Source organism: Somniosus microcephalus, chromosome 4 (genome assembly GCF_052327205.1).
Source record: "Somniosus microcephalus isolate GS21.2 chromosome 4, FLI_Smic_1.0, whole genome shotgun sequence".
NCBI lineage: Eukaryota > Metazoa > Chordata > Chondrichthyes > Squaliformes > Somniosidae > Somniosus > Somniosus microcephalus.
This window is the reverse complement of record NC_140990.1, coordinates 314,658,277-314,678,161: the sequence shown is the minus strand read 5'-3', so window position 1 is coordinate 314,678,161 and position 19,885 is coordinate 314,658,277. Positions and strand designations below refer to the sequence as shown.

At 54.2% G+C, this 19,885-nt stretch overlaps 1 protein-coding gene across 1 annotated transcript in view; it reads left to right on the top strand.

Moving 5' to 3' along the window:
* stk11ip (serine/threonine kinase 11 interacting protein) overlaps window positions 1-19,885 on the top strand; it is a 141,062-nt gene that overhangs the window by 14,354 nt on the left and 106,823 nt on the right. Inside the window, exons 2-8 of the mRNA XM_085984238.1 lie at window positions 2,916-2,982; window positions 4,817-5,019; window positions 6,503-6,577; window positions 7,583-7,678; window positions 11,613-11,720; window positions 13,337-13,408; window positions 18,844-18,992. Coding sequence (XP_085840364.1) covers window positions 2,919-2,982; window positions 4,817-5,019; window positions 6,503-6,577; window positions 7,583-7,678; window positions 11,613-11,720; window positions 13,337-13,408; window positions 18,844-18,992 — 767 coding nt within the window. The 5' untranslated portion in view covers window positions 2,916-2,918. The remainder of the gene's footprint in view (window positions 1-2,915; window positions 2,983-4,816; window positions 5,020-6,502; window positions 6,578-7,582; window positions 7,679-11,612; window positions 11,721-13,336; window positions 13,409-18,843; window positions 18,993-19,885) is intronic.

Below are 19,885 nucleotides of genomic sequence, written 5' to 3'. Positions count from 1 at the left end.
GGATTCCGGCTCTATTGTGACGAGATGGCAGAGAGATTGCAGCTGTAAATGGTGCGAATCTGTCCCTTTTTAATCTGAGTCGGAGACTGTCCAATGGAGGCCACTCGATGCTTTTATTTTAACGAGGACTTGGAACCTGAGCGAAAGAGGGCAGCCACTTCACACGCTTTCTCTCCAGTGGGAGCAATTCTGTAACATTACTGAGATTCGTTGCTCCGTTTGTACCCCCGGCGTGGATTTTGCAGGTACAGTTTGTGAAATGTCTGCATTTGTGGCTGGGCTCCTGCCCAGTGTCCGAGGCCAGCCGCTGTTGGGGGAAATCGTATCTCTTGAGCCGTTGCGATTTGGATTCCGGGAGGCCGGTATCCAGGGTTGACGCTGCTACCTCGGGTTCCCTTCTCCTGCCTGTGTGAAAGCAGCATTCTCGCCAACTCCTGGGATTTTTATTGCGAAACTTTGGCATTGCGGCAGCAAATTGCAGCGCGTGAGGTCAGTGTGGATTTGCCAAGAGGCGCCGTCAGGCATTCAGTCGCGTGCCCAAGGCAGACTTGACCTGACTGCTTTCTAATGTCTCACTCGAGTGGCCGTTCTTGAGGTTGGGGGGGGGGGGGGGTCACGTGATATTCGGCTGTGGGGGGCATCACAGTTGAGCTCAGCCCTGTGCTCCCTCGATGTCGACGTGTGTTGAAAATCATGAGGGGTTTTGGTTGTGTAAATGGGGAGAAACTGGTTCCAGTGGCGGGAGGGTCGTTAACCAGAGGGCACAGATTGAAGGTGATTGGCAAAAGCACCAGAGGCGACACGAGGAAAAAAGACTTGCATTTCTCCAGCGCTTTTCACGAGCACCGGACGTCCTAAAATGCTTTACAGTCAGTGAAGTACTTTGTGAAGTGTAGTCACCGTTGTGATGTAGGAAACGCGGCAGCCAGTTTGCGCACAGCAAGCTCCCACAAACAGCAATGTGATAACGGCCAGATAATTTTTTTTTTTTTTTAGGGCTGTGTATTGGCCAGAACACCGGGGAGAATTCCATAGAAATTAGAATCGTAGAAATTTACAGCACGGAAGGAGGCCATTTCAGCCCTTCGTGTCCTGGCCCACCGTGTCTTCTTCGAAATAGTGGCCGTGGGATCTTTTAAGTTCACCCAAGAGGGCAGAAGGGGGCCTGGGTTTAACGTTCAATCCGAAAGACGGCACCTCCGACAGTGCAGCGTTCCGAACCTCAGTACTGGCACTGCAGCTAGAATAACAGGGCAGCAATCATCTCTCTCACATGATGTGAGGCATGTGCTGGTCGCCTATCTGTGAACAATGGCTGATTACACTGTCCTGTGCCGAGATGGACTGTGATAGTTCTGATAAGAGGGATCTTGAGTGTTGGTGGGAGTTTATAAAGTACTCCTTTCTAAAAAAAAATACACCACTCTTACTGCAAGTACACAGCTTCCAGTCTGGAGTGTGCAGATAGATGGCTCTGATTTGTCGTCTTTCCACCACCCCGCCCTGCTCTGGAGGTGACGATCTGCCTTGATTGGGCAGGTTAATTGCATTAGCAATCATGGGGGGGCCCTCCACTGCGCACAATGGTGCCATTAGCACCTGATAGGGCAGAGGCTGCAGCCTCACTGTGAACTGAGACACGCATGTCTGCCCCCACACACACACACACTAAAACCCAGAGGAAACATCTGAGGATGGATCCGGTGAAGATGTATGGCCGCTGTTTCAAACTGGCCTGGCGCCTGCTCACTCAGAAACCCCTGAAGGTGGCTTGGTTAGAAGAGACTGAGAGTGCCGAGAGGTACCCCAGTCAAAAGATTCGTCCTCGCAAAGCGGCTTACTCTGGCAGCCAGTACGCGGTTGTAAGTGTGTCTTTGTTTCTTTTTGCTTGTAGCCTCTCTTGAGAGTTTCGTTGACTGGTGCAACCCTGAGCAGAGAGATGCCTGAACTACTGGTTATCGACTAAAAAGACAAGTCTTTGGGGAGCGTCGTTGTACTGTGAATTCCTGTTGGTCTCGCCCCCCCCCCCCCCCCCCAAACTTTTAAAACTTCAGCTCTTCAAAATATTTTTATTCAAGCTTGTTGGATGGCCCTGAGGTGAATTAAATTTCTCAGCCCCTCCCCCCCCCCCCCCCCCCAGTGTCTGTTGTACTGAGATGTCACTCATGAGCCTCCCTATCTCTAACCTCCTCCAGCCCTACGACCCTCTGAGATCGCTGAGCTCCTTCAGTTCGACAGTGCTGTCATTAACACACTAGAAAAAAAAAACTTGCATTTCTACAGCGCCTTTCACGACCGTGGGGCGTCCCAAAGCGTTTTACAGCCAATGAAGTACTTTTTTTTTGAAGTGTAGTCACTGTTGTAATGTAGGGAACGTGGCAGCCAATTTGTGCACAGCAAGCTCCCACAAACAGCAATGTGATAATGACCAGATAATCTGTTTCAGCGATGTTGGTTGAGGGATAAATATTGACCCAGGACACCGGAGAAGGGCGGATAGCCTTGGTTTAACAGCACCTCCGACAGTGCTGCACTCCCTTGGCACTGCCCTGGGAGCGTCAGCCTAGATTTTGTGCTCAAGTCTCTGGAGTGGGACTCGAACCCACAACCTTCTGACTGAGGCGAGAGCGCTGCCCACTGAGCCATGGCTGACACTGTGAACACTGTCAAATTCCATTTATAGATTGATGTCTTCGAATGCCAAATTGAATGGCCAGGCTGATTGTAAATGCTTAGAACGGGGAAGATGCTGGCGCCTATTTAACGCTGTACGCTTAGAATCTGCAAAAATAGTCAGTGTTTTGTGTGGTTCCTTTTTATCCTGCACCCATAGACTGTGCTTCGAAGTAACAACTTTAATATAGTAACGTGCTACATGTGGTGCCGTCTTCTAACCTGCCTCCTCTGTGTCCTAGACGATGGCGTCCAGAGCGGGGGAGGATGTGTTTGTGCGAAGTTTGACTCAACTGCTCCGAAGCTATGGTAAGTCCGATTCAATAGGGTGGATAGAGAGAAACCATTTCCTCTGGTGGGGGAATCCAGAACAAGGGGGCGTAACCTTTAAAATTAGAGCCAGGCCGTTCAGGGGTGATGTCAGGAAGCACTTCTTCACACAAAGGGGAGTGGAAACCTGGAACACTTCTCCCGAATAGCTCGGGGGGGGGGGGGGTCAATTGAAATTTTCAAGACCGAGATCGATAGATTTTTGTTGGGTAAGGGTACCTGGGGATATGGAGCAAAGGCGGGTAAATGGAGTTGAGGAACAGATCAGCCGTTGTCTAATAGAATGACGGAACAGGCTCAAGGGGCCGAATAGCTTCCCCTTGTTCCGATGTCGGGGAATTTTGTTTAAGTTGAGGCTGCCCTGACGGCTGTATTGCAAGTAACTGAGTCACGGAGACCAGGAAGTCTGCCAAGTGATTGAAGTTTTCAAGATTATACAAAGAGGACTAACTTAATTCAAGCAGATTGTTCCCGGTGACCAAGGGAACTTTTTTTTTTACCCGAAGGGTAATGAAATTGTGTAATGTGTTACTAGGTTTGCAGCAGATAATTAATGCATTTCCTGGAGAGAAGAACCTTAGCGAGATGCTAGGTAGGTGGGAATTGATTTATCAAAAAGCTTGTTGGGTTTAAAGGTCTTTCTTCCTATTCCCTAAATGGGCTTGTGTTCTTATTGGGAACTGTCCGCACTCGGTGCTTCGTGCACTAACTTCTTTGCTACCACCGAGGATGGGAAGAATTTCTGGTGTGGTGGAAAGGCTGCCTGGGCCTGTGGGACTTCTGAACTAGGTCACATGAATCCACGAGTTCCTTAAAGGTGGTGCTTCAAGCCACGAGAATGTGTCTTGGTTACTGAAAGAAAGAACTTGCATTTCTATAGCGTCTTGCACCACCTCGGGACGTCCCAAAGCGTTTTACAGCCAATTAAGTACTTTTTTTGAAGTGTAGTCACTGTTGTAATGTAGGAAACGCGGCAGACAATTTGCGCACAGCAAGCTCCCACAAACAGCAATGTGATCATGACTGGATCATCTGTTTGAGGGATAAATATTGGCCAGGACACACGGGAGAGCTCCCCTGCTCCTCTTCAAAGTAGTGCCGTGGGATCTTTATGCACATCTGAGAGAGCAGATGGGCTTTGATTTAACGTCTCATCCAAAAGACGGCACCTCTGCCAGTGCAGCACTCCCTCAGTACTGCACTGGGAGTGTCTGTCTAGGATTATGTTCTCAAGTCTCTGGAGTGGGGCTTGAATCCATGACCTTCGGACTCGGAGTGAGTGCTGCCCACTGAGCCACGACTGAACAACTAGCATCATCGAATCGTAGAATGATACAGCACAGAAGGAGGCCATTCGGCCCATCGTGCCTGTGCCGGCTCTTTGAAAGAGCTCTTCAATTAATCCCACTCCACCTGCTCTATCCCCATAGCCCTGCAAATTTTTTCCCTTCAAGTATTTATCCAATTTGTGAGTTATTAACTCCGCTTCCACCGCCCTTTCAGGCAGTGCAATCCAGATCATCATAACTCGATGTGTTTTTAAAAAAAAAAAAAAAAATTATTGTTTCCTCATGTCTCCTCTGGTTCTTTAGTCAATTATCGTAAATCGGTCTCCCCTGGTGTTTGGAACCTGTGCAAAATGGACAAAGGACTGCGATTGAATCCGAAACATTTGTCCACCCCCCTCCGAATGGGACGGGCTTGTTCCCCGCAGGAGGCAGTGTTAGTTAATGGGGGCGTCCCACTAACGAGGGGTGGGGAGCTTTGTTACGCGTGTCGCGTGTGAGTGAATCTCTGGCTGTCCTTTCTCCAGGTGACTCTGTGCTGAGTGGGACAAGTACCCTCTCGCTGTTGACCATTGGCCTCCAGCTCCTCCACCAGCTCTTCGAGCAGCACCTCCTGGCCCGCAAATACCAGCATGGATTCGTGGCGCTGCCCTCCCACCCCTCCGATACTGCCTCGGTCCTGGAGGTGCAGTTCCTTTTTGACGTGCTACAGAAAACCATCTCGCTAAAGGTTGGTGGAGCTTTGCTAGTTTTATTTTCTGTGCGGTCGTGGCTCGGTTTAAGATGGGTTGAATTTCAATAGATAGTCATTCGTAACACTTTCCGACACTTGGGAATGTATTTGTCTCTCTGATCCTCTTAGATGGGGTGCTGATGCTTTTGCAATGCTTACTTACTTCTAGATACTACCCCATCAGACACTCCCAGGGCAGGTACAGCACGGGTTAGATACAGAGTAAAGCTCCCTCTACACTGTCCCATCAAACACTCCCAGGGCAGGTACAGCACGGGTTAGATACAGAGTAAAGCTCCCTCTACACTGTCCCATCAAACACTCCCAGGGCAGGTACAGCACGGGTTAGATACAGAGTGAAGCTCCCTCTACACTGTCCCATCAAACACTCCCAGGGCAGGTACAACATGGGTTAGATACAGAGTAAAGCTCCCTCTACACTGCCCCATCAAACACTCCCAGGGCAGGTACAGCACGGGTTAGATACAGAGTAAAGCTCCCTCTACACTGTCCCATCAAACACTCCCAGGGCAGGTACAGCACGGGTTAGATACAGAGTAAAGCTCCCTCTACACTGTCCCATCAAACACTCCCAGGGCAGGTACAGCACGGGTTAGATACAGAGTAAAGACCCTCTACCCTATAAGTTAATGACCAGATAATTTTTTTTTGTGATGTTGGCTGCAGGTTATATATTGTCCCGGACACCGGGGCGAATTCCCTTGCTCTTTGTATAATGCCATGGGATCTTTAATGTTCACCCGAGAGGGCAGACAGTGCCCGGATCTGAAAGCCAGTACATCGGGGAGAGCTCCCCATCCCCTCTGAAAGATGGCACCCCTGACTGTGCCTGATTTCGCTAGGGTTCACCTTGAACTCGTGCTCCAGTGAGGGAGGGTGCAAGGCCGGATGGGACATTGCAAGGATATTTCCAGTTAAAATATTAGAAAACCTCTTCACAATCCAAGAGTCAACGAGTTTAGTGGCAAAACAAATGAAATTGTCGCATCTTGTGGTAACCGTTTCCGTAGACCCAACAGTCTAAAGGTGTTCCTTAGTCTTTTCTTCACCACATACAGGAATCATATTTTCCTTGGAATGGAGGGGCTGTTGCAGTGACTTCAATTTTATTTATTCTTGCCCCCCCGGGACTGCTGTGGACTTCAGGCAGGCAAGTGTTTGGGTGGGAAAGAAAATTCAGAAATAAAATCTCTGGAAGGAGCGCTGACCCAATGGGACGGGCTCCAGAATCCTTGAAGAGCGTAAAAGAGAAATTGAATGGTAACCATCCCAAGATATCCGAAATAAAAAGGGTTGAGGGGAGAGACCTGCACGTGCTAGAAATGGACTGCACCTGAAAGCCGAGAGACCGGGTGATGTTTCGGGTGTAGGCCCCTCGGTCAGAATTTTAAATTGGAGGGGCCCTCCACCCGTAGGGCTGTGCCTGTTTAATACCATTTCTGTTGTTTGTTCGTTCCAGTTGGTGCATCCCCCGGGACCCAAACTCCAGATGCCTGTGAGGATCTTCGCTTTTAAATCCCTCCGATTCCTAGAGGTACGTCTGTCGATACTTTCCTTTCCAATCCGGGTTAGTGGGTGGGCAGCTCTCCTCACCTCACCTCGGTTGGTAAAGGCAGCGTGCATCTAAACCAGGCAGACATGCGGGATCCCAATCTGGGCCGGAGGTGCAATCGGCCTCGCCCTCCTTGGGGTTGGGGTGGGGGCAGGGCGAGGATTGGGGATCTGATCTCTCGCTCCCCTTTCTTTGGGACCTCATCTCTTGCTCTCCTGGACCTGATCTCTGAAGTGGTAACGGGCCATAGAAGTTCCACACTGCTACAGGGTTGGACGCTCTACTGCAAGTGTGTGAGGTGCACTGTCTGAGCAGTGTTCTGTAAGTGTGCGAGGTGTACTGTCTGGGCAATGTTCTGTAAGTGTGCGAGGTGTACTGTCTGAGCAATGTTCTGTAAGTGTGCAAGGTGTACTGTCTGGGCAATGTTCTGTAAGTGTGCGAGGTGCACTGTCTGGGCAATGTTCTGTAAGTGTGCGAGGTGCACTGTCTGAGCAGTTGTTCTGTAAGTGTGCGAGGTGCACTGTCTGGGCAATGTACAGGAAACTTTCGATTAACCGGCCCCTAAATAACCGGAACGCTCTATCCACCAGCAAAATTCAGGAGTCGGTTCAGATAACTTTTATTACTTTTTTTACTCCATTTGTTGCTGTGCACGGGTGTAGCTGAAGCTGTTGCTAAGCTACAGAGACACTTGCAACTTGTGCCGATTGTTTTGAAGCACAGGGTTTGTTGCTTTATACGGAGCTCTGAGCTCCGTATCTTTTACTATAGCGTTCGGTTATCCGGAATTGTTGATGAACTGGCAACACGTCGGCCCCGTCCGTGCTGGATACCAGAAAGTTTCCTGTACTGCAAATGTGCGAGGTGCACTGTCGGGCAGCCCATTTAACCAAATCTCAGGCTTTTGGAGGCGTGCAGATGGAAGACTATTGTTTCTCCGGCTCGCGGGGTGAAGCGCTCACCTGTACCCGCTGTTGTGTGTTGCAGCTGAAGCGGGTCCCCCCTCACTGTTTGGAAGGGCTGCGGGGAGTCTACACGCGGCTGGAGATCCTCGTCTGTTCGAGCTGCATCAACACCATCGAGGTGAGTCCACATCCTCCATCAAACATAAATGTGGCGTGGGTCTACGTATGGGCCACGTTTAGTATTTTATAAAAAGAAAGATTTCGCATTTATATCGTGCCTTTCACAACCTTAGGACATCCCAAAGTGCTTTACAGCCAATGTAGTATTTTTTTTATTTTTTTTTGAAGTGTTGCAATGTAGGAAATGCGATAGCCAATTTGCACACAGCAAGCTCTCGTAAACAGCAATGGTAATAATGACCATATCATCTGTCTCTGATGTTGGTTGAGGGATAAATATTGGCTAGGACACTGGAGAGAACTCCCCTGCTCTTCTTCGAAATAGTGTAGTGGGATCTTTTACGTACACCTGACAGGGCAGACGGGCCCTCGGTTTTAATGTCTCAACGAAAGACGGCACCTCCGATAGTGCAGCACTGGGAGTGTCGACCTAGATTTTGTGCTCAAGTCTCTGGAGTGGGACTTGAACCCACAACCTTCTGACTCAGGTGAGAGTGCTGCCCACTGAGCCATGGCTGACATCTATGAACGGCGTATATCCAGCTAGGGGAATGCACTGGTGTGGTAGCGAGACCCATCCTCGATACCACACTCTTTGCGGAGTTAATTTATCTCGGTCAGAGTGGCAGTCGGGTTGCTACAGTTGACCTCAGTGGCCCTGAGTGAGGTGACGATGGGTGGAGAAAGGTGGCAATCGGGGAGGGTTCATGCTCCTTATCAATATTAAGGGATGTGGAGCAAAGGCAGGTAAAGGGAGTTCAGATGCAGATCAGCCATGATATGATTGAATGTCGGAACATCCTAGAGGGGCTGAAAGGCATCCTCCTGTTCGTGTTCATCCGCTGACTTCTGCTTAAAAGTGTGTGTGTGTGCGTGTGTGTGGTTGAAGGAATAGAGTTATATATTCAAGTTTGCAGATTACAGTAAGTTAGGAGGCCCAGTAAGTTGCGTGGAAGGAAGCAGGAAGTTAGAGACATAAAGATAAATAGGTAGAATGGGACGAGACTCTGGAGTTTAGAAGAATGAGAAGTGATCTCATTGAATCATAGAAACATAGAAGATAGGAGCAGGAGTAGGCCATTCGGCCCCTCGAGCCTGCTCTGCCATTCAATGAGATCATGGCTGATCATCCAAATTCAGCACCCTGTCCCTGCCTTCTCCCCATATCCCTTGATCCCTTTAGCCTTAAGAAATATATCCAACTCCTTCTTGAATATATTTAATGAATTGGCCTCAACTGCCTTCTGTGGTAGAGAATTCGACAGGTTCACCACTCTCTGGGTGAAGAAATTCCTCCTTATCTCTGTCCTAAATGGCTTACCCCTTATCCTTAGACTGTGACCCCTGGTTCTGGACTCCCCTGCCATCGGGAACATCCTTCCTGCATCCAGTCTGTCCAGTCCTGTTAGAATTTTATAAGTTTCAATGAGATCCCCTCTCATTCTTCTAAACTCCAGTGAGTATAAGCCCAATCGACCCAATCTCTCCTCATACGTCATTCCTGCCATCCCAGGTATCAGTCTTGTGAATCTTCGCTGCACTCCCTCCATGGCAAGAACATCCTTCCTCAGATAAGGCGACCAAAACTGCACACAGTGCTCAAGGTGTGGTCTCACCAAGGCCCTGTACAACTGCAGCAAGACATCCTTGCTCCTGTACTCGAACCCTCTCGTTACGAGGGCCAACATACCATTTGCCGCCTTAACCGCCTGCTGCAGCTGCATGCTTACCTTCAGCGACTGGTGCACAAGGACACCCAGGTCTCGTTGCACTTCCCCTTCTCCCAATCTATTGCCGTTCAGATAATAACCTGCCTTCCTGTTTTTGCCACCAAAGTGGATAACCTCACATTTATCCACGTTATACTGCATCTGCCATGCTTCTGCCCAATCACCCAACCTGTCCAAATCATACTGGAGTTTCTTGGCATCCTCCTCGCAGCACACACGCCCACCCAGCTTTGTGTCGATTCTGAGGGGGATTGACAGCGTAGATACTGCTTCCCTTGGATGGAGAGTCCAGAACCAGGGGTCACAGTCTCAGATAAGGGGTTGGCCATTCAGGACTGAGATGAGGAATTTCTTCACTCAGAGGGTGGTGAATCTTTGGAATTCTCTACCCCAGAGGGCTGTGAAGGCTCAGTCGTTCAGTATATTCAAGACCGAGATCGATAGATTTTTGGACTCTAGGGGAATCAAGGTATATGGGAATCGGGCGGGAAAGTGGAGTTGAGGTCGAAGGTCAGCCATGATCTTATTGAATGGCGGAGCAGGCTCGAGGGGCCGTATGACTGACTCCTGCTCCCGCTCCTATTTCTTATGTTATTATAAACAGATTAAGTGAGTGGGCAAAACTGAAGCAGATGAGGTTCAGTGTGAGGTCCTCCACTTTGGATCCAAAAAGGACGTATCGGAATATTTTCTTAATGGTGAGAGACGAAGAGTGGAGGAGCAATGGGAATTGGGTGTCCAGCTTAGGGATTGGCGTACAAAGGGGAGGAAGTGAAGCTTCAGTTGTACAGAGCTCTGGTCAGACCCCAACTGGAGCACTGCGTTCAGTTCTGGGCACCGCACCTCAGGGAGGCTACATTGGCCTCGGAGGGGGTGCAGCGCAGGTTCACCAGAATGATGCCGTGGCATGGAGGATTAAATTGAGGACAGGTTGCATAAACTTGGTTTGTATTCCTTGAGTTTAGAAGGTTGAAGGGCGATCAAGGGGATTCGATGGGGTAAATAGAGAAACTAGTTCCTCTGGTGGGCGGAGACACAACAAGAGGGTGTCATTTTAAAATTGGAGCTGGGCCGTTCAGGAGTGAAATCAGGAAGCACTTCTCGCACAGTGTAGTGGAAATCTGGAATTCCCTCCCCCAAAACGCTGTGAATGCTGGGGGTCAGTCGGAGCTTTCAAGACTGAGACTGAGATTTTCTTTTTGGATAAGGGCATCGAGGGATAGGTAAATGGAGTTGAGATACACTGCAGCCATGATCTGATTGAATGGCGGGACAGGCTTGAGGGACTGTGCGTGTATGTCAAGGGTTGATGTGAAGACCGGGTCAGATTCCGCTGCGATTGTCGCCACGCTAGTCTGGCGACACTCACACGATCGATGGTGATTTTTGTCTGAGGTGCGTGTGGAAATTCTCCTCGCCTGAGTGGTACCTGTAGGACACCAGTCACTGAAAGCAAACATGCAGGCGCAGCAAGCAGTTAGGAAGGCAAATGGTACGTTGGCCTTCATTGCAAGAGGATTTGAGTACAGGAGCAAGGATGTCTTACTACAGTTGTACAGGGCCTTGGTGAGACCACACCTGGAGTACTGTGTGCAGTTCTGGTCTCCTTACCCAAGAAAATATATATTTGCCACAGAGGGAGTGCAGCGAAGGTTCACCAGACTGATTCCTGGGATGGCAGGACTGTCGCATGAGGAGAGATTGGGTCGGCTAGGCCTGTATTCACTAGAGTTTAGAAGAATGAGAGGGGATCTCGTTGAAACGTATCAAATTCTGACAGGGCTAGACAGACTGGATGCAGGGAGGATGTTTTCCCCTGGCTGGGGGTTCTAGAACAAGGGGTCACAGTCTCAGGATACGGGGTAGGACTTTTAGGACTGAGATGAGAAATTTCTTCACTCAGAGGGTGGTGAACCTGTGGAATTCTCTACCACAGAAGGCTGTGGAGGCCAAGTCACTGAATATATTTAAGAAGGAGATTTCTAGACACAAAAGGCATCAAGGGGTATGGGGAGAGAACGGGAATATGGTATTGAGATAGAGGATCAGCCATGATCATATTGAATGGCGGAGCAGGCTCGAAGGGCCAAATGGCCGACTCCTGCTCCTATTTTTCTATGCTTCTAGGAGGGAGTAACAAAACTTGAAGGAGCAACTCGATGCTAAATCCGTGTGGTCTCTCTCTCTCTCTCTCTCTCTCAGGAGATTATCTCGGTCTGTGGCGGGGACTTGAGCTCTGCCCTTCCCTGGCTGGATTTGCACACCCTCAACTTCAGCAACAACTTCATCACCTCGCTGGACACCTCGCTGGTAAGACGATTCACCAGGGTTGCCTACTGTGAGGCTGTACCCGGCATCCTCTCTTAAAGGGTAGGGCGGTGATGCAGACCAGCACCTATCCAGTTTTGACACCTGGTTTCCGCGGAGTTAGCTGACCTGAGCTGGCCAGGCCCTGGCTGTGCCAATGATAAATACAATCTGGATTTTTCTTCCCACTCTCCCTTCAGTGAATTTTATGTTCTGTAACCTTCCGAGATGCTGGAGAGAGAAACTCCTTCGTTCCAGCCAGTCTCTGCTTTAGGTACAGCACGGGTCAGAGCAGAGCTGGGCCATTATTTGTGTTGGAGGGCCACTGAACCAGTTTCGGTGAGCTGGCGAGGGCCGCATGTTTCCCCCTAAGGTGTGCGGCCACGTGGTTGTGCACCAATCGTAAGGTCCCGCGCAGGCCGCTCATGGAAGAGATACTGGGTGTGCAGCATTAAGTGGCCCTCCAGCCCAAATAACTGGCCACCCCAGAGGTAAGAGCTTTTGAAACCAACCAGCTGCATTGCACTGTCTTTGAAAACATACAGGGGTTACATGTGTGACTGTGCAGCTGGCTATTCGCCATGTTATTTCCAGAACCCCATGCAGGTATCCATCGTTCCTTATTTTGCTCTATGGTTTTCAAGGCTACCTCTCTAGGAGGCTATTCTCGAAATGATAAAATGCGCAAAACTCTTAACGGCCCCTGGCACAGTTCAGACGCAACAGAAGTTCCACTTAACATGAACGCTGGCCCAGCAAGCAGAAATAAACCCACTTCCCGGTCCCCCAGCTGCAGCAAGTTTGAAATGAGGAACATTCCATTACGACAGAAACAATATTGACCACAAAAGTGATGGCAGACTAACCACGCTGCTCTATAAGCAATGAGGGCACACGCAGTATCTACAATCACGTGCCATTGCCTGGAGTCCTTGTGCTCCGGGATCCACCCCTGTGTGCCATTACCTGGAGTCCTTGTGCTCCGGGATCCACTCCCGTGTGCCATTACCTGGCGTCCTTGTACTCCGGGATCCAGTCCCGTTGCCATTGCCTGGAGTCCTTGTGCTCCGGGATCCAGTCCTGTGTACCATTGCCTGGAGTCCTTGTACTCCGGGATCCAGTCCCGTTGCCATTGCCTGGAGTCCTTGTGCTCCGGGATCCAGTCCTGTGTACCATTGCCTGGAGTCCTTATTCTCCGGGATCCACTCCCGTGTGCCATTGCCTGGAGTCCTTGTGCTCCGGGATTTTCTGTCCCGCCCAGCAGGCTGGATAGAATGGCTTGGTGGGCCTATACTGCCCGTGGACTGTATATTGCCCACCCCTGGGTGAGATAGAGTAAAGCTCCCTCTACACTGTCCCATCAAACACTCCCAGGGCAGGTACAGCACGGGTTAGATACAGAGTAAAGCTCCCTCTACACTGTCCCATCAAACACTTCCAGAGCTAGTTGACTGGTGGAACGAGCACGAGGGGCTGAATGGCCTACTCCTGTTCAGAGTGTGATGAAGTACTAGGGGTGACGTTACTGTTTGTGGCGCTGGCTAATTTTCGATCTCTTTGCTGTACCAGTTCTCGGGCCTGAGTGCTGTTTCTCTTTTCTTCTCCCCCACTTCCGGCAGGCCCTGCTCAGCGTACTGCGAATTCTAGACTTGAGTCACAATCAAATCCGGGACTGTGCGGAGAATTTAAAGGTAAGGGGCTTCATCCATCACGGGGACTGCAGGCCACCCGAGCAGTTCTGGGGCTGGAGGTGTCTGTGAGGGGAGGGCTGTGTTTATATTATGAGGTATAAAGTGTGGGTACACCTTGGTAGTTAGACCAGTGAGTAATGGAGCCACATGGTTCAAGGTGCACTGCACGGTAATGGGGTCGCATGGTGAGGAGTTCATTGCACAGTAATGGGGTCTCTCTAACACCTCTCTCTGCCTTTGTCTCTCTCTCTCCGTCTGTGTGTGTGTCTCCCCGTTGTTTCTGTCTCTCTCTTTATCTCTCCGTCTGTTTCTCTCTCTCTCCATCTCTCTCTCTCCGTTTGTCTCTCCCCCTCTGTGTACGTGCCTTTCTCCCTCCCTCTGTCCCTCTCCCTTTGTGCGTGTGTCTCTCTCCCTCCCCCTCCCTCCCTCTGTGCGTGTGTCTCTCTCCCTCTCCCTCCCTCTGTGCGTGCGTGTCTTTCTCCCTCCCTCCCTCCCTCTGTCCCTCTCCCTCTGTGCGTGTGTCTCTCTCCCTCTCCCTCCCTCCCTCTCCCTCCCTCCCTCTGTCCCTCTCCCTCTGTGCGTGTGTCTCTCTCCCTCTCCCTCCCTCCCTCTGTCCCTCTCCCTCTGCGTGTGTCTCTCGCCCTCTCCCTCCCTCCTTCTGTCTCTCTTCTCCCTCTGTCCCTCTTCCTCCCTCTGTGCGTGTGTCTCTTGCCCTCTCCCTCCCTCCCTCTCCTCCCTCTGTCCCTCTTCCTCCCTCTGTGCGTGCGTGTCTCTCTCCCTCCCTCTCTCTGTCCCTCTCCCTCTCTCTGTCCCTCTCCCCCTCTCTGTCCCTCTCCCCCTCTCTGTCCCTCTCCCCCTCTCTGTCCCTCTCCCCCTCTCTGTCCCTCTCCCCCTCTCTGTCCCTCTCCCCCTCTCTGTCCCTCTCCCCCTCTCTGTCCCTCTCCCCCTCTCTGTCCCTCTCCCCCTCTCTGTCCCTCTCCCCCTCTCTGTCCCTCTCCCCCTCTCTGTCCCTCTCCCCCTCTCTGTCCCTCTCCCCCTCTCTGTCCCTCTCCCCCTCTCTGTCCCTCTCCCCCTCTCTGTCCCTCTCCCCCTCTCTGTCCCTCTCCCCCTCTCTGTCCCTCTCCCCCTCTCTGTCCCTCTCCCCCTCTCTGTCCCTCTCCCCCTCTCTGTCCCTCTCCCCCTCTCTGTCCCTCTCCCCCTCTCTGTCCCTCTCCCCCTCTCTGTCCCTCTCCCCCTCTCTGTCCCTCTCCCCCTCTCTGTCCCTCTCCCCCTCTCTGTCCCTCTCCCCCTCTCTGTCCCTCTCCCCCTCTCTGTCCCTCTCCCCCTCTCTGTCCCTCTCCCCCTCTCTGTCCCTCTCCCCCTCTCTGTCCCTCTCCCCCTCTCTGTCCCTCTCCCCCTCTCTGTCCCTCTCCCCCTCTCTGTCCCTCTCCCCCTCTCTGTCCCTCTCCCCCTCTCTGTCCCTCTCCCCCTCTCTGTCCCTCTCCCCCTCTCTGTCCCTCTCCCCCTCTCTGTCCCTCTCCCCCTCTCTGTCCCTCTCCCCCTCTCTGTCCCTCTCCCCCTCTCTGTCCCTCTCCCCCTCTCTGTCCCTCTCCCCCTCTCTGTCCCTCTCCCCCTCTCTGTCCCTCTCCCCCTCTCTGTCCCTCTCCCCCTCTCTGTCCCTCTCCCCCTCTCTGTCCCTCTCCCCCTCTCTGTCCCTCTCCCCCTCTCTGTCCCTCTCCCCCTCTCTGTCCCTCTCCCCCTCTCTGTCCCTCTCCCCCTCTCTGTCCCTCTCCCCCTCTCTGCCCCTCTCCCTCTCTCTCTGCCCCTCTCCCTCTCTCTCTGCCCCTCTCCCTCTCTCTCTGCCCCTCTCCCTCTCTCTCTGCCCCTCTCCCTCTCTCTCTGCCCCTCTCCCTCTCTCTCTGCCCCTCTCCCTCTCTCTCTGCCCCTCTCCCTCTCTCTCTGCCCCTCTCCCTCTCTCTCTGCCCCTCTCCCTCTCTCTCTGCCCCTCTCCCTCTCTCTCTGCCCCTCTCCCTCTCTCTCTGCCCCTCTCCCTCTCTCTCTGCCCCTCTCCCTCTCTCTCTGCCCCTCTCCCTCTCTCTCTGCCCCTCTCCCTCTCTCTCTGCCCCTCTCCCTCTCTCTCTGCCCCTCTCCCTCTCTCTCTGCCCCTCTCCCTCTCTCTCTGCCCCTCTCCCTCTCTCTCTGCCCCTCTCCCTCTCTCTCTGCCCCTCTCCCTCTCTCTCTGCCCCTCTCCCTCTCTCTCTGCCCCTCTCCCTCTCTCTCTGCCCCTCTCCCTCTCTCTCTGCCCCTCTCCCTCTCTCTCTGCCCCTCTCCCTCTCTCTCTGCCCCTCTCCCTCTCTCTCTGCCCCTCTCCCTCTCTCTCTGCCCCTCTCCCTCTCTCTCTGCCCCTCTCCCTCTCTCTCTGCCCCTCTCCCTCTCTCTCTGCCCCTCTCCCTCTCTCTCTGCCCCTCTCCCTCTCTCTCTGCCCCTCTCCCTCTCTCTCTGCCCCTCTCCCTCTCTCTCTGCCCCTCTCCCTCTCTCTCTGCCCCTCTCCCTCTCTCTCTGCCCCTCTCCCTCTCTCTCTGCCCCTCTCCCTCTCTCTCTGCCCCTCTCCCTCTCTCTCTGCCCCTCTCCCTCTCTCTCTGCCCCTCTCCCTCTCTCTCTGCCCCTCTCCCTCTCTCTCTGCCCCTCTCCCTCTCTCTCTGCCCCTCTCCCTCTCTCTCTGCCCCTCTCCCTCTCTCTCTGCCCCTCTCCCTCTCTCTCTGCCCCTCTCCCTCTCTCTCTGCCCCTCTCCCTCTCTCTCTGCCCCTCTCCCTCTCTCTCTGCCCCTCTCCCTCTCTCTCTGCCCCTCTCCCTCTCTCTCTGCCCCTCTCCCTCTCTCTCTGCCCCTCTCCCTCTCTCTCTGCCCCTCTCCCTCTCTCTCTGCCCCTCTCCCTCTCTCTCTGCCCCTCTCCCTCTCTCTCTGCCCCTCTCCCTCTCTCTCTGCCCCTCTCCCTCTCTCTCTGCCCCTCTCCCTCTCTCTCTGCCCCTCTCCCCCTCTCTCTGCCCCTCTCCCTCTCTCTCTGCCCCTCTCCCTCTCTCTCTGCCCCTCTCCCTCTCTCTCTGCCCCTCTCCCTCTCTCTCTGCCCCTCTCCCTCTCTCTCTGCCCCTCTCCCTCTCTCTCTGCCCCTCTCCCTCTCTCTCTGCCCCTCTCCCTCTCTCTCTGCCCCTCTCCCTCTCTCTCTGCCCCTCTCCCTCTCTCTCTGCCTCCCTCTCTCTCTGCCCCCCTCTCTCTCTGCCCCCCTCTCTCTCTGCCCCTCTCCCTCTCTCTCTGCCCCTCTCCCTCTCTCTCTGCCCCTCTCCCTCTCTCTCTGCCCCTCTCCCTCTCTCTCTGCCCCTCTCCCTCTCTCTCTGCCCCTCTCCCTCTCTCTCTGCCCCTCTCCCTCTCTCTCTGCCCCTCTCCCTCTCTCTCTGCCCCTCTCCCTCTCTCTCTGCCCCTCTCCCTCTCTCTCTGCCCCTCTCCCTCTCTCTCTGCCCCTCTCCCTCTCTCTCTGCCCCTCTCCCTCTCTCTCTGCCCCTCTCCCTCTCTCTCTGCCCCTCTCCCTCTCTCTCTGCCCCTCTCCCTCTCTCTCTGCCCCTCTCCCTCTCTCTCTGCCCCTCTCCCTCTCTCTCTGCCCCTCTCCCTCTCTCTCTGCCCCTCTCCCTCTCTCTCTGCCCCTCTCCCTCTCTCTCTGCCCCTCTCCCTCTCTCTCTGCCCCTCTCCCTCTCTCTCTGCCCCTCTCCCTCTCTCTCTGCCCCTCTCCCTCTCTCTCTGCCCCTCTCCCTCTCTCTCTGCCCCTCTCCCTCTCTCTCTGCCCCTCTCCCTCTCTCTCTGCCCCTCTCCCTCTCTCTCTGCCCCTCTCCCTCTCTCTCTGCCCCTCTCCCTCTCTCTCTGCCCCTCTCCCTCTCTCTCTGCCCCTCTCCCTCTCTCTCTGCCCCTCTCCCTCTCTCTCTGCCCCTCTCCCTCTCTCTCTGCCCCTCTCCCTCTCTCTCTGCCCCTCTCCCTCTCTCTCTGCCCCTCTCCCTCTCTCTCTGCCCCTCTCCCTCCCTCTCTGCCCCTCTCCCTCCCTCTCTGCCCCTCTCCCTCCCTCTCTGCCCCTCTCCCTCCCTCTCTGCCCCTCTCCCTCCCTCTCTGCCCCTCTCCCTCCCTCTCTGCCCCTCTCCCTCCCTCTCTGCCCCTCTCCCTCCCTCTCTGCCCCTCTCCCTCCCTCTCTGCCCCTCTCCCTCCCTCTCTGCCCCTCTCCCTCCCTCTCTGCCCCTCTCCCTCCCTCTCTGCCCCTCTCCCTCCCTCTCTGCCCCTCTCCCTCCCTCTCTGCCCCTCTCCCTCCCTCTCTGCCCCTCTCCCTCCCTCTCTGCCCCTCTCCCTCCCTCTCTGCCCCTCTCCCTCTCTCTCTGCCCCTCTCCCTCTCTCTCTGCCCCTCTCCCTCTCTCTCTGCCCCTCTCCCTCTCTCTCTGCCCCTCTCCCTCTCTCTCTGCCCCTCTCCCTCTCTCTCTGCCCCTCTCCCTCTCTCTCTGCCCCTCTCCCTCTCTCTCTGCCCCTCTCCCTCTCTCTCTGCCCCTCTCCCTCTCTCTCTGCCCCTCTCCCTCTCTCTCTGCCCCTCTCCCTCTCTCTCTGCCCCTCTCCCTCTCTCTCTGCCCCTCTCCCTCTCTCTCTGCCCCTCTCCCTCTCTCTCTGCCCCTCTCCCTCTCTCTCTGCCCCTCTCCCTCTCTCTCTGCCCCTCTCTCCCTCTCTCTGTCCCTCTCCCCCACTCTGTCCCTCTCCCCCACTCTGTCCCTCTCCCCCTCTCTGTCCCTCTCCCCCTCTCTGTCCCTCTCCCCCTCTCTGTCCCTCTCCCCCTCTCTGCCCCTCTCCCGCGCTCTCTGCCCCTCTCCCGCGCTCTCTGCCCCTCTCCCGCGCTCTCTGCCCCTCTCCCGCGCTCTCTGCCCCTCTCCCGCGCTCTCTGCCCCTCTCCCGCGCTCTCTGCCCCTCTCCCGCGCTCTCTGCCCCTCTCCCGCGCTCTCTGCCCCTCTCCCGCGCTCTCTGCCCCTCTCCCGCGCTCTCTGCCCCTCTCCCGCGCTCTCTGCCCCTCTCCCGCGCTCTCTGCCCCTCTCCCGCGCTCTCTGCCCCTCTCCCGCGCTCTCTGCCCCTCTCCCGCGCTCTCTGCCCCTCTCCCGCGCTCTCTGCCCCTCTCCCGCGCTCTCCGCCCCTCTCCCGCGCTCTCCGCCCCTCTCCCGCGCTCTCCGCCCCTCTCCCGCGCTCTCCGCCCCTCTCCCGCGCTCTCCGCCCCTCTCCCGCGCTCTCCGCCCCTCTCCCGCGCTCTCCGCCCCTCTCCCGCGCTCTCCGCCCCTCTCCCGCGCTCTCCGCCCCGCTCTCCGCCCCTCTCTCCGCCCCTCTCCCTCCCTCTCTGCCCCTCTGTGTGCGTCCCTCTGTCTGTGTCTAACTCCCCTGTCTCCTCCGCCAGCCGCTGTCTGAATTGGAATACGTCAACTTGAGCTACAATGTTCTGGAGAAAGTGCCCGTCTTCAGCTCTTCCTCCAGAGTCCAGCTGGTCACCCTGCTCCTGCGCAACAACGAATTGGACAGTATCAATGGTAAGGCTGGCACTACGGTGTTGGATGAGCAATGATCCCGGAGGCGGGGGATTCTGTGGGGTCTGCAGAGAAAGAGGGTTCAGTCTCGGTAGTGCCCTGCCTTCTGCCATTATGTGGCAGGGCCGTGCTACGCAGTATACTGGCATTGTTTTACACGGCACAACGGTGCACCCCTGTCAGCAGCCAGAGTGCTGCCGGAAGTCATGAGAGACTTTGGACTGGAAGAGCAAGTTTAGTATTACTGCCTGAAATGTTGGTGGAAACAGATTCAATGGTGGTTTTCAAAAGGGAATTTAATATGTAGAATCATAGAATGATACAGCACAGAAGGAGGCCATTCGGCCCATCGTGCCCGTGCTGGCTCTTTGAAAGAGCTCTCCAATTAGTCCCACTCCCCCCTGCTCTTTCCCCATAGCCTGGTAAACTTTCCCTTTTCAAGTATTTATTTATTGAATCTGCTTCCACTGCCCTTTCAGGCAGTGCATTCCAATTCATAACCACTCGCTGTGTTCATTTATTTAAAAAAAGGTTCTTCATCCCTCATCTCCCCCCCCCGCCCCCCCCCCCCCCCCAACCCTGGTTCTTTTGCCAATCACCTTAAACCTGTGTTGTCTGGTTACCCACACTGGAAACAGTTTCTCCTCTGCATGATTTTGAACACCTCTATCCAATCTCCTCGTATCCTTCTCTGCTCCAAGGAGAACAGCCCCAGCTTCTCTAATTCTATCCTCATCCCTGGAGCCATTCTAGTAAATCTCCTCCGCACCCTCTCCAAATGCTTCACGTCCTTCCTAAAGTGTGGTGCCCAGGATTAAATACAATACTCCAGCCGAGGCCTAACCAGTGATTTATAAAGGTTTAACATAACTTCCTTTGTTTTTGTACTCTATTCCTCTATTATAAAGCCAAGTA